The sequence below is a fragment of the Pectinophora gossypiella genome, chromosome 7, assembly GCF_024362695.1.
Source record: "Pectinophora gossypiella chromosome 7, ilPecGoss1.1, whole genome shotgun sequence".
In the NCBI taxonomy this organism is placed as follows: Eukaryota; Metazoa; Arthropoda; class Insecta; order Lepidoptera; family Gelechiidae; genus Pectinophora; species Pectinophora gossypiella.
In genome coordinates, this window is record NC_065410.1 from 4,374,708 (window position 1) to 4,388,044 (window position 13,337).

General features: G+C 36.2%; 1 protein-coding gene and 3 long non-coding RNA genes across 7 annotated transcripts in view; 2 read left to right on the forward strand and 2 right to left on the reverse strand.

The window, feature by feature from the left end:
• The window catches only part of LOC126368214 (RNA-binding protein 42), a 22,045-nt gene continuing 8,708 nt past the window's right edge, over nucleotides 1–13,337 (forward strand). The window contains exons 1-5 of one of the 3 annotated variants that reach the window (XM_050012117.1): nucleotides 1–80; nucleotides 5,809–5,872; nucleotides 5,958–6,024; nucleotides 11,636–11,861; nucleotides 12,209–12,400. In XM_050012117.1, coding sequence (XP_049868074.1) covers nucleotides 5,978–6,024; nucleotides 11,636–11,861; nucleotides 12,209–12,400 — 465 coding nt within the window. In that variant the 5' untranslated portion in view covers nucleotides 1–80; nucleotides 5,809–5,872; nucleotides 5,958–5,977. Of the gene's footprint in view, nucleotides 81–5,773; nucleotides 6,025–11,635; nucleotides 11,862–12,208; nucleotides 12,401–13,337 lie in introns of those variants that run through there. The other 2 variants (XM_050012118.1, XM_050012116.1) reach the window with 2 other exon arrangements.
• Nucleotides 1,052–4,288, reverse strand: LOC126368249 (uncharacterized). Its single transcript, XR_007566570.1, has 3 exons — nucleotides 3,402–4,288; nucleotides 2,730–2,769; nucleotides 1,052–2,561 (listed from the first exon to the last, which is right to left on the reverse strand). It is a non-coding gene; the product is annotated as an uncharacterized LOC126368249 (long non-coding RNA).
• Nucleotides 6,802–8,648, forward strand: LOC126368244 (uncharacterized). Of its 2 annotated transcripts, XR_007566566.1 has the most exons (3): nucleotides 6,802–7,296; nucleotides 7,388–7,518; nucleotides 8,464–8,648. It is a non-coding gene; the product is annotated as an uncharacterized LOC126368244 (long non-coding RNA). The 2 variants fall into 2 exon arrangements; XR_007566565.1 differs by lacking the exon at nucleotides 6,802–7,296 and having other exon boundaries at nucleotides 7,303–7,518.
• LOC126368245 (uncharacterized) lies at nucleotides 8,647–9,946 on the reverse strand. The gene is made up of 3 exons (XR_007566567.1): nucleotides 9,864–9,946; nucleotides 9,347–9,469; nucleotides 8,647–8,911 (listed from the first exon to the last, which is right to left on the reverse strand). It is a non-coding gene; the product is annotated as an uncharacterized LOC126368245 (long non-coding RNA).

The window sequence follows — 13,337 nt, forward strand, 5'->3', positions numbered from 1 at the left end:
AATACGTCAGACATGGCTGTATGGGCATAGTTCCCTTTGCCTTACCCTTCGGGGAAAACCAAACCAAAAAAAAAAAAAAAAAGCATAATTTGCTAGCTCAGAACAATAACTAAAGCATAGAAGGAAGGCTAAAATAGCAACAGAACTCTATAATTCTGCTCTACTTTATCTTACGGAACCGGCGTAATGTTAGACAAAGACGCATATACAAAAATTGTTTCGTAATTTCGTAGGTTGTCACAAGTTTTTCATTGCCTAGTGTTGGGTTTCACTTTAGTAATATGTCGATAAAATTAAATTTACTTACAATTAATGTCGATAAATTTTTTTACAAGATTTCTTTTTGTAGGATGCAATTATCTTCTTCTTGATAAAAGGAGACTCTGTCTCTGATAGGTAAGTATCTAACCATTTTTGGATTATATTGTCTGGTTTATATTAGTTTGGAGCTGCAGCTCACATTCAGGAAGGAAAGAAAATAGCCAACTGTTATCGTTTCATCGGTAAGTATTTTGTAATATTCGAATTTATTTATGATGTCATCCGCCGTGCACTGGTGTCGATCGACGTGCCGTACAAATTGGAACCGCCGCCGCCGGGTCTAAGCCGCACAGACGGTAAGAGGCCCGATGGGGTCACGCCATAGACATAGAAAAGAGTATGGACTGGAAATACCTACAGAAAAAACGTGCCACTCTGTAAACATAAAATGGCGGTCTTTACTAGGGCTACAAGCTGTTTTAATACTAGGATTACCATACTCGTACCTACTAGATATAGCATTATACTTAAAAAAATACGGCATACAAGTATTCATAAGAGAACAGAAAGGGAAAGTAAAAGGTAGGTAGGTGGTGTACTGTATCTTTCGTGTAAAACTTGTAAGTATTGTATGTTGTGTGCAATAAAGTATATTTGTATTTGTAAAGGAAGGTTTAGTCAAGATTTATCTAAGTCGCTTACACAAATCTATAACATTCATTACATTCTTTATTGGGCGCAGTTCGTATCAACCTGGAGTGTTGGAGTAGGAGTAAATAAGAACAGGAGGTAAAATGAAATATAAATTAGATCGTAAATCTGTTCATTTTCATTAGCAAGTATTTATTTCACACGTTATTAATTATGTACATTATATTTACAATAAATACAAATTTATTAATTTCTAAACAGTGTCAATTTGCTTAGAAACTGTCTTTGTGACACCCTGTCACATTGTTTTTTTTTTCATTAACCCTTTACCGCATGGATTTTTTGATTAAGCTCAAATTAATTTACTAGGTAAAATGTACTTTTTAGAACATAGGAAAAATAAGAAAAAAATTAAATACACTAGGAAAGCTGAGAAAAATCCCAATAATATCAGTGTACCATATTTGGTACAACATGCAGTAACGTAGTATTAAGTTGACTGGCCAAATATGATACAATATGCATTCATGTAAAAAAAACTGCTTATTTATATATATATATTTCGTAATAAAAATTTATGTATGTCTGTTGCATTGTTTTTGCAAAGTATTTGTTTGAAAAATGAAATGAAAAATAGCCAGATAATATTTCTTTTACAAAAATCAACTTTATTTTTAAAAACTTAATAGAAACTAAAGTATTAAAAAATGCCGTTTATTAAGTAAGTACCTAATAACGAGATTATTATGTGTTGAGAGAATTGTCTGTAAATTTGTGCATCATTGTGTATGAAAACTTTGAAAGGAGTTTCTATCTTATGTTTTTTTAAAACATAAATTTGCTACAGTTTACGTGTGATTTTTGAGAACATCCTTCGCTTTTACATCTCGGACATTGGTCGTCAGTCCATATTGGCCAATGTCCAATGCCATCTAGAACTACTTCTAGTGGAGGTAATTCAAGTCGGCGACGTCGCTTGATATATTCTACCTGCCACCACATGTGGTGATTATGTTCATAAAACTTAAAAACTTTTAAAATAGGGACACCTAAAGTTGTAGCAAATATTTTTGAAACACCTAAAATGTCTGCTCTATCTTACTGCATACTGTACCAAATTTGACCAAAGACAAAAAACTACCTTATTGCATACTGTACCAAATTTGCCAAGGGAAAATTACCATAAGTGCATGGTGTCCCAAATTTGGAACAATGTTTGGATGGATAAAAACCTGTCTTTTAGTTGAGCTTACATAATTTTTTTGCTGGTTTTACGCAAAAGGAATGTTCTTCTTCAAAAATTATCAAAAAGAAGATTTATTACTCCATAAATTTCACAGATATATTTCTTTTTGCTATCCGAAATCTCAAAAACGCACTTTATTCCGAACTTTCAACTACTAACTGAAAAATACGCAAGATGGGGGTATGATTGGAAAAACTATTGTGATCATGTGTTCGGATATACGATACTCTATACAAATAATAAATGTCTTGCAAGAAAGGTGAAATGTATCCGAATATTTCAATCAGTAAGTGACGTGTACCAAATATGGGTCTGTATGCGGTAAAGGGTTAAGTCGTTTGATCTTGAGGCGGGACTTGTTCAGCTTTTCTTTTAAATTTTTCATCTCGTCTTCTTGAACTGACTGAAATAAAGTTTAATAATAATGTTAAAATAGTATATGTACAAAATAATCTATAAAAATAAAAGTAAAATATATCTGATTTAAGTGCATTGTGCAGCTGGTTGAATTATACACTCTATATATGTATATCATGTTAAAAATATAAAAAAAGAAAATTATTTGATATACCTTTTCATGTAAATCCAGTCGACACTTTTGGATTTAATATCTGAAATCAAAGATAATAATAATTTACTTATATAAAACGTGTACAACTCATAATTGTTTAGACATAAAACAACTACAGACTTAGTATATACTAAGTTTATTAAGTACATAATAATATGTAGTTGAATGATAGATAGTATAAACGTGTTGTGATAACATGATACAAATATCTTATCTATCTATCCAGCAGTGAGATGATGCAGGCTAGGCTGAAATTTAAATTTAAACACCATTTCATCTGTCTGATCTATAATGTTCAATGTAGGAATAGCATCGTCTCGAAGACGCCTCCACTTTGAATTAGGAACACACATAAATGAATCCGCAGTAAAATGTTTCGAGCAAATACGGCTGTACTTATTTGGAATCCAATTTCGTCTATTAATGCGAATTATCCATTCTTTCTCTTTGTTATCGTCTACAGGAAATCTAAAAATTAAAAGTATCGATAATTTTAGTACATCACTATGGACAATCAACATAACCTCAAATCAATTCCGTATTCATCGATGAAACGTATAATATAATGGATATCTCAAATATTTTATGCTACAAATCTATTCAGCAAAACATATTACTTTCCTAAAATTGTTCAGCAGTTCACATTTCACTAGAAAATTACAAAAAACTTACCGATGAAACGACAGAAGTTGTTGGCTATTTTCTTTTCTTCCTGGGCCCTGTTTTATAAAGCTGACAATTCGACATATCTGTCAAAAAATGACAAAATTGTAGAATTGTCGCGCTTAGGCTGTTTTATAAAGGTAACAATTATGTCAAAAATCGACCGTGAAAACGTGACATATTTGTCATTTAAAAAAGCGTTTAATAAAACTCGACATATGTCAAAAAACCACAGTCAAATTTACGTCACCACAATTGTGGGATTGTCGTGACAATTATGTCGAATTTTGACATATTTGTAAATAATAATGTTTTATGAAGCTAAATGAGGGTAAAATAGAAAAAATATTAACAAAGTAAAAGAAAGAATCAATCACTAGTGCAACTTCGATTGTTTGTTTTGATCGCGTGTGATGGAAATGCACAAGAAACTAAGTATTTTGGGGATTATCTATGAAAATAGAAACATACTGTTTGGGAAGTTTAGTGCCCAATTGACTTTCACTGCTCGATGATAGTACCATTTTTTGTAATGCGTGTTTTATAAACACTTTCTTACTCCTTTAAAATTCAAAATATAGTTTCGCGACAGAGGGTAACTCTCCTGTCAGAATTGTCGGACAATTCTACAAATATGTCAATATGTCGTGACAATTTTCTGTTTAATAAAGCTGATTTGACAAGTTTTTCACGACAAATTGTCACCTGTCACCTGTCGCCCAAAAAGTTTTATTAAACAGAAATATGTCGAATTGTCGCGACAATTCGACATATTTGTAAATTTTCCACCGTGACAAATTTGTCGCCTGTCAGTTTTATTAAACAGAAAAATTTTAGGATTGTCACTTTTTGACATATGTCGACTTGTCGGATTGTCAGCTTTATAAAACAGGGCCCTGAATGTGAGCTGCAGCCCCATACCACACAAGACATAATGTCACACAGTCGAGACACTCAATTATTTGATATAAATAAAAGTTTCTTTCCATTTATTTGGAAAAATATTGTTAAATTATCACTTAAAACAATCTGAACACAAGACACTCGTAAACACAGTTGACGCGACCGTGTCAAATAGTTCGGTAAATATAAGTAAAATCTTCTTATGTATGTTACTATGTATTTGGCCGAGTTAAAATGAGTCCAATAGGTCCAAATGACATTTCATGTTGTGACAACCTCGGAAAAAATGAAGCAAAGAGCGAATCATTTGTCCTTTTCTCACTCATAGTTTGTGTCGTAAGCTAGAAGAGAGCCGGTTTATAGTTTCTGAATTCTTATTTTAGCCTTCCTTCTATGCTTTAGTTATTGTTCTGAGTTTGCTAGCGATGCGATGGGTCGTTATCGGTTTTTGAGATAACGTAACGTAAGCGTTATGTGATTTCCAATAACTAGTTTCTTAACTAGTGATTTTTATAACTAGTTATTTTCACAACGTTCTGAAGCAAACGTGATAATTGTAACGTAAAATCGTTTGGTTAGGTAGCAGTATAACTTAATTCTTCTTCACGCACACGTATCGTGTATCAGTAAAACATATACTTGTTTCATTCACACTTACGCTCGTGTTTCATTTAATACACGAAAGAAAGGATCGATTTTGTTGCGATCCTTTTTTTTAGGCGCGTTTTACATTACTCGTTTTACTCCTTTACGTTGTCAAAGCTATGTGTAAGGTGGTCAATGTAAAACGTCGTTTTCATCTTGTCATTACGAATATTGTAAAACCAGTGATTTTGCGTGAGTAGTGAAAGTAGCCAAACATCGACGCTATGCCTTAAACATAAGAGTGAATTCGATTTAACTTTATGGCGTTGTGATTAAAAGAGTTATTGAAGACTGATGCCTATTTCGATCGTTTAAATGGCGTTATGAATATCACTAGTTTTTGTTGTAGTGGAAAACGAGTGATCACTGTTCGAGCTCGTAACTGCATATATAACCAGTTATGGTTAATAACGCCCATCGCTATAATTTGCGGCTTTTTGGCGGGAGGCGGGAACGGGACAGTTGCTTTCTTCATTGAATAATCTAAATAATTAATACGAAGTGGTGTTTTGTGGTTAATGATCGCATTAAGTTAGTCGGAAGACATTCGCGAGTGTTATTATATTGGAGTATTCAATAAACAAAGTGTATCTGCCTATTTTCGCTTCGTGTCAGGAAGCCGCTTCATAACTCAAAAGTTTATGCGGACTTTTGAGTTAATTCGTTTGGGGTTCGGAGTAGGAGTCTACTCCGAGGGTGGGGGCTTAGGTTTCATCATCATCACCTTTCATCATTTCATTAATCATCAAGAAAAAAAATACGTCAGACATGGCTGTATGGGCATAGTTCCCTTTGCCTTACCCTTCAGGGAAAACCAATCCAAAAAAAAAAAAAAACGCATAATTTGCAAATAATTTGCTTGATTTACTTGGTTTCCTGAAAAAATATTTTTGGATTCTCAAATGCAGCGACAACCTGATATGTTTGAAAGTGTACGTATCGCAGATCGAAGAAACCAATAGTTACTGGCGTAAACGTTAATTCTCGTTAGTACGTAATCTTTTGGACTGCTTTAAGGTTATACCCAGAGGAGCACCATGGAAGACTCCAGCAAATACCAGCAGATGCAAGATGAAATGTCTAGGTGAGTATATTATATTACTTCATATTTTATAGCACAACTTTAGCGGAAGGACACCTTTACTGATATGACCAATATTGCACTTTCAATCAGTGTTCATCATATCATGGAGTTACTAATATACATTACGTGTTTATGTTTGTATTTGTATCAGCTATATCTTCCAAACCTGTGTGTTATTATCATGGTCAGATAATAATAATAATAATGGTGCCGATTCCTGCAAACACCAACTTAAATCTAAATTTATCTTAGAAAACCTAATTTTAATTTAGTTTAGCAAAAAGTGCAATTCTGGCTTTATGGTCGTCTAAATTTAAAATATTTTATCAGGATGTTTGACACGCTTAAATTTAATAGAACGTCTACGAGGTCTATGGTCAACCAGCTGGTGTCGTTTTTTTCGTAAAGAATTGGTAAAGAAGAATGAATGGAAGTGAGTGAATGAAATCGTCATTTGAACAAAAAAAATACATGTTTTTCTTATAATTTCGTACGAAGGAATACAAAATCGTAATTTATGTGTGTTTTAGCAGCAAATACAATAAATAAATGCAATAAAACATTTTTCTATGAATTTTAAAACATACATCTGGCATTATTCTAAACCATAAAAAACACAGCGTCAAGATCATACTTAAAAAAAAAACGTGTTGAGATTAGGTATCGTTAGGTTTTCAAATCAAAAATACTTAATAAAACACAAAAATGACTAAATAAAAGGACGTCGATGAAGAGGAAGACCAAGGCGGAACTAGTAAAAGTGGAAGTTTTGTTGTATCAGAACGACGGAACTCGCTGTGAATGCATATTAAAAGTCCTCAACCAACAAGACTCCTATCTTCTTCTTCGTCGTTCCCTCACTGCTGAGGATCGCGACCACAGGTTATGGTTTTCCACTCGGTACGGCTATATGCAGCGTGCACCGCCCTCTGTATGCTGCCGCCCACCGTCTTCTTCACGATGTCAGACCACCTCGTAGGCGCCCTTCCTCGCGCACGTTTGCCATCCATTTGCCCAACGATGATCTGCTTCTCCAGACTGTGCTTCGGAGACCGCATAATATGTCCGAAGAAGCTTAGGGCACGATTCCGGCATATTGAGGAGAGCCGCGTCGTGATCTTGAGCTCTTTTAATATGGACTCATTCGTACACGTAAATAGCCTTAAATTACCAAGTAGAGAAAGTCCAGCATGAGGTGAGCACGAAGTTTTGAAGACAGGAGTGATTGTATTAGATTTCCTCCTGAGCAGTTGCACTACTAGTGATGAAGAGGTGAGTGATCGAAAAAATGTCATAGAAGAACTTGTAGACATCATATTAATCTGAGTTACTTGTATTAATCAGATTTTTTACTAATTTTCAGGCAATACTTGACAGAAACCTTAAGTGGGATGACATAATTATAAAGAAAATCAATAAGAGGATGAACTATTTTAATGTTTATAAAACAATAGTATGGAAGAATTTTGATGCATCTTGGAGCAATGGCAACATGTAAGCATATTCCTAGTTAAAAATATATTTAAGTGAGTGTTGCTCGTTGTAAGTGGATTTCCTTTACGGCTGATTAGGCTCAGGCCTAGGACGGCCAGATATGAGGAACGGCTAGTCCTGTTTTTTCTCTAATGTGGTTTGTAAGATCAATGACCAACCTCATCAACCTGCTGCTGTAACTATTCGGGTGTCCCGGACTAAAGGCCCTTGACGAAGCTTACTTATCTGAGTTAATAATAATAATAATAAATGACTATGTAGGTACTTAATTAATTAGTAATGGAGTCAAGACTCTCTGTGAATTTGCCTCTTATGTATGAAACCGTTTTTCATGACGGTCATAGTAACTAAACACATAACGGCCTCCGTGGTCCAGTAGTTGAACGTTGTGCTCACAATCCAGAGGTCCCGGGTTCGAATCCCGGTAGAAAAAAATCACAGAAATCATCTTTGTATTCCTTGTTTTGCTAGGACATTACAGGCTGAACACCTGATTGTCCAAATGTAAGATGATCAGTGCTTCAGAAGGCATGTTAAGCTGTTGGTCTTGGTTACTACTTACTAGAGTAAATATGTAGTTGTTACATGAGTCATGTCAGGGGCCCTTGGCGGCTCAATAATAACCCAGACACCAGGGTTACCAACCTCATCGGTTGGTAATCCATCTCATAACTCACATGATAGAAGAAGAATAGTAACTAAGGAAGGGATCTTCTTCAGTATTATAATGGCCTAGGTAACAGACTCCAATGCGGGTTGGTGGAGGTGTTTTTTTTTGGAGCAGCATGGTGGAGTATGCTCCATACCCCCTCTGGTTGATTGAGGGGAGGCCTGTGCCCAGATGTATATAGGCTGTTTATGTATGTATGTAGGTAACGGACTGGTTATCTATCTTAAAAAAGTGACTGCATGTTGTCTTGATTATAATATTTGTTTTCTCTTCAGATTTGGGAGTTGTGAGTGACAACGAGCAGATTACATAACAATGGGAGGATAACAAGGGCCTTAACTGAAAAAACTGGGAATGTTCCCAAATAAACCTCACAGATGTAGAAGAAAGACAAAATAAATTTGTTTATTTTATTTCTGTTCCCTACTAAACTAGTAATAAAACATACTTGTTACAAATACTTTTTGATTGTATTTTATTTATAACATCAAAACTTGCACAGAAAAAAGAAATATTTATATTTGTGATGGGTTGCTTATCTGTCACCACTCTGGTCATTATGTCCATCACAAGAGGCTGCAGTTGGTCTTCTTGGTAGTGCACGGCTCAGTCCATCCTGGTATGGTGGTGTGACTATGTATGTATGTACAGCACCACAATGGTAGGTATGTATGTAAGTATTTTTTTATACTCCTGGGTTCTTCTTTCTTTATTCATCACCATCTAAAACAAGTATAATGCTTAGATAATTATTCTAATAAGAAACAAACATAAATAGCCTATTTATTATGTCCCACTGCTGGGCTTAGGCATCCCTTCAATCAACCGGAGGGGGTATGAAGCATACTATATTCTGCTCGACTGCAGATTAGTGACCGTGTTTGGGCTAAATAGCCTGGGAATAACTGCTTGACGTGCCTTCTGAAGCACAGAATCATCTAACTTCTTCAGACAATTGAATGAATCAAGCCTGCAGTTTCCTATACATACAAAGGACCTTGACAGCCTCTAAGTGATTTTGACGATGTCCCCATTGGGTATCAGACCCGGATCTCCAGATTGTGAGCTATGGTTAGAGAACCATTAGACCAAAGAGGCTGTTATATATATAACTCATAGGTAGACAGATTTGCATTCATATTTAATGTACTTACATACCTGAGAGAACATTAGGGATCCATGTCACAGAAGTATTTTTTGTTATTGGTGGCTCATAATTACAATTCAGGATGCAGTGGCTATTAGGACTACTTGCAAATGTCAAAATCAAAGATTTATCACCTGAAATAAAAAAGGATTAATTAGAATACATACATACATCAATTCATGCTTACATTTCCTAACGGGTTGGACAGAAACAAATATAATGATCAGAAGGATGTAAACAAAAAATGTGGGTTCCGTCACATTCCCAGTACATTTAGCATGCCATGATATTCGTGGAAACTGAGATAAAGCAGTAAAGAGCTTGTAAAAGAAGTTTTTTAGCCCACCTTTTGTTACTGCTAACTGGTGATTTTGTTTGGTTCACATCATAAAGTATTTTGAAATAATCTAAAGGAATAAACCAACAAGTAAGGTATCTACCCAGAGCGGGATCAAGTGTGTTAGTAATTTGACTTGGGCAATAAACTGTTTGGTTGCTGCCATGTTATTTATACCTGATAACATTTACCTTGCTGTGGAGGCCTTCCTTCAGTGTACTTCTGTAGTTCCATTCCATAGATAGGTACATTACTTTTGTAGTAATTTTAAGTCGTTCAGGTCAAAAGGATAAGAAGAAGCAGGCAGTGCAGCCTGCACTGCGCGCCTGGTAGGAGTCATTACAGTTTTGACACACACAGAGCTAGGTATGTGTTGATGTTACACGTTAATCGTTAATATCACTGGCACTGCATTGTTTCAAGCATCCACCACACGGTCCAGTTGAAAGTAGTGTTTAAGATTGACACAATTAGATTGTCCTCTTAGATAAATGTTTGGATTAACTTTGAAGATGATACTCATGCCAGAGACATCATCATACCGGCTAAGAGTCTTTTGTTTCGATGTGCCTCCTCGCAGTCTTCTTTCTTTTACTGGTCTTGGGCGGTAAACGACGTAAAACAAATATTTCTCGTTGACCCTTCTATTCGTATATTTAGAAGATTCTTTATCGCTATTTAAGCTATTTTGAGAGCGGCAAGGTCTTCCGAATGATCTGCAGGTGAAATCAGTGGCCGGAATTCACAAAAAGCGCCCAAAAAGTGCCGAAAAACTGATTCATGTACTTAATTTTAAGAAGTTTAATTTTATCCGGCAAGTTTAGAAAACCGTATAAAATTAATTTAGAATAAGAGTTTAACGTCAAATTAATGTTCGCTAGAATAGCTTTTTGTCGCCTAAACCTAAATTGAGTAATTTAGAAACGTCATTCCTAAATTTAAGATTAGGCGTCAACTAAAATGTGCCGCCAGAATACAAATCCAGTTTTTGACATTTAAACCGTAATCTTAGCTAACTTAAATTTAAGTGTGCCTGCCGGAATCGGCACCAATGTCTCTGTAAATTGTCAATATTTGGATTAAAACCATATTATATTTTTAATCAAATGCAATGCCTTTTAGTTTATAATAAAAGAGTATTCCTTTCAAACAATGATGAAAAAATTTTTGTAACAAAAAACATACTTAATTCCCAGGCATGCCAGTACCAATTTTATTTAAATATACAAATTCACTATTAGTATTTATGCTGTACTTTACCATATGGACACAGTTACTGACATTTTTGGGAGGTTTGCATGCAGGAATCAGGATTTATGGTAAACCGTTAGAATTTGCTGTTTAAAATACAAGAAAAATACTGCAAAAACTCCTTATGTAAGGAGTGAAACAATCAGACTGAGTGTGTTATATTGATTGACTTCTTAATACTCTATTGTTGGATTACAATTTGACATGATTGGAAAATAAGTTTAATTTAAGTTCTGATAGTGTAATGATGTAAACTTTTTTTAAATTTATATAATCTGGCCAAAGCCTATAATAGCACAGTTAGCATGCACTCCTGGTAATACTGGCTCTTTTTTTTTTTCAAGTATAAAATATGCGAAAATTGCACAAAGCAATAAATAACCTCAGCATTAAACCAAGAGAACAACTAAAGATTATTTTGATAATTACTTTCATCAAATATGCCATGGATTGTATTACTAGATGAGATTTCTTTTTTATTGTTAGACATTGTGTATGGATATTATAATTCTTGCAATAAATTGGAGATGTTTTGTAAATTTGTTTTGCATGTGTGATGATGAATCATATCTTTTTTCAGTAGGTTCGCTGGGTTCAGTGACTGCACTTTTGCTCTTTGATTGTACATCCATTGCCTCTTGACTACTCCAATCGCCTGTCCATATAATTCCATATTCTATGACGAGACTGTACAATGTGTAATTCTTGTTAGGTTCGAAGCGGAGATATCGGGCGCGGAAGCGGCCCGGCCGGTGATAGGGTCAGCGACCTTCGACGCGGTGCAGCAACAGCTTGACCGCGTGGTGCCGCCTCCTCCGCCGCCGCCTGCGCTGCTCGCGCCCTTCGATCACAGTATGAGTGGTATGATGGGGCCGCGCGTCATGTATCCCACAGTGCCGCCACCGCCGCCTCCGCCTAGCATGATGGTGCCGGCTTCGGTATGTACTTACTACTTTTGACATTTCTAAAAAGCCTTCTCCTCCTAAATTTTCTTTACTGGACACAATCTAATGATGACTATGTTCTCCAAGCTCCACCAATTCGTTCAATAGGGTAGTTTCCAAGTAGTCAAATCAGCTACTTTTTACTAAATGTCAAAACATGAAATTATTATGGAATTTGTTTGAAAAAGCAACCTTGTATTTTTCTTTCTATTGCATTTTTCTTTATTCAAATTCAATAAGTTAAATGGAAAAAAGAAAACGTTTTTTGTCACCTTTAGATTTGTCTTTATTTAGTAATCAGAATTTCATAATATGTCTTTGACCTTAACCATCATTAACAGGTGCAGCGTCTCCGCCCCCCTTCATCAGACAGCTTCCCCCCGCCGCTGTCGTTCATCCGGCCCGGGGTGCCCGGCCCGCAGCTGATCCCACCACCGCCACCCAAGCAGCCAGCAATATTATCTGCTGCGCCAAAACTGTATAAACAACCCAAAGAAGAGGATGTGAAGAAAGAAAAAGAGAGTAGGAAACGGGTGAGTTTGTACTTTTTTATTTAAATTCTCGGTGAATAAAAACAATGTTTTTTTTTTCGCGGCGAGGGTATTGGTTACTACACGTGCGGAAATTTTAAATTGACTTTTTTCACTGAAATTGGTTATTTCTCAAAGGAACTGTGTTGTTTTTGTGCTGTACTGTGCTGTTTTTGTGCTGTGCTGTGAGTATTTAGTGTTTTCTGTTGGTGATGGATGTGGAGGAGCCCCCAGATGGGGGCGGCGATTCTTCTGAGGAGGTGCGTAAGGGCATCAAACGTCCTAAGGATACATCAGGGGAGACTCCGCCTAAACGGGCTGGCGTACCTCCTGCGGCCTCAATCCAACATACTTTTACCCACCCAGATTTTGATCATGGGTCAAAATTAAAGTTCAGTGAACACGATGCTGCCCCATTTATAGTCCACGTATCTCGAGTTGAAGAGGATCCCTCAGCTGGTCTGACCATAAGGCTGCTTAAATTTGCGCAATTTCTATATAAAAAATCCGTTCAAGGAATTGCTAAGGATGGAATCAGGTCCGCCGGTCGCAACCGAGTCGTTGTTCAATTTGTTGATGCCAAATCCGCCAATGATTTTTTAGACAATTCATTGCTCTCCGAGAATAAGTATAAAGCAGTAATTCCGTCATACCACATTACCCGCATGGGTATAGTGAGGAACATTCCTATTGATTGGACCCTGGAAGAGCTTGTACTTGCCCTGGAATGCCCACCTGGTTGCCGGGTTGTTAAAGCGCGACGTTTGAATCGGAAGTCCGTGAAGGATGGACAAACAGAGTGGGTCCCGACCCAAACAGTTGTTCTAACATTCCTTTCGCAAACCCTCCCAGAGAGAGTATTTTGTTTCTACACCTCCCTGCCTGTAGGTATATATACTTTGCCTACTATCCAGTGCAACAATTGCTGCCGGTTTGGGCA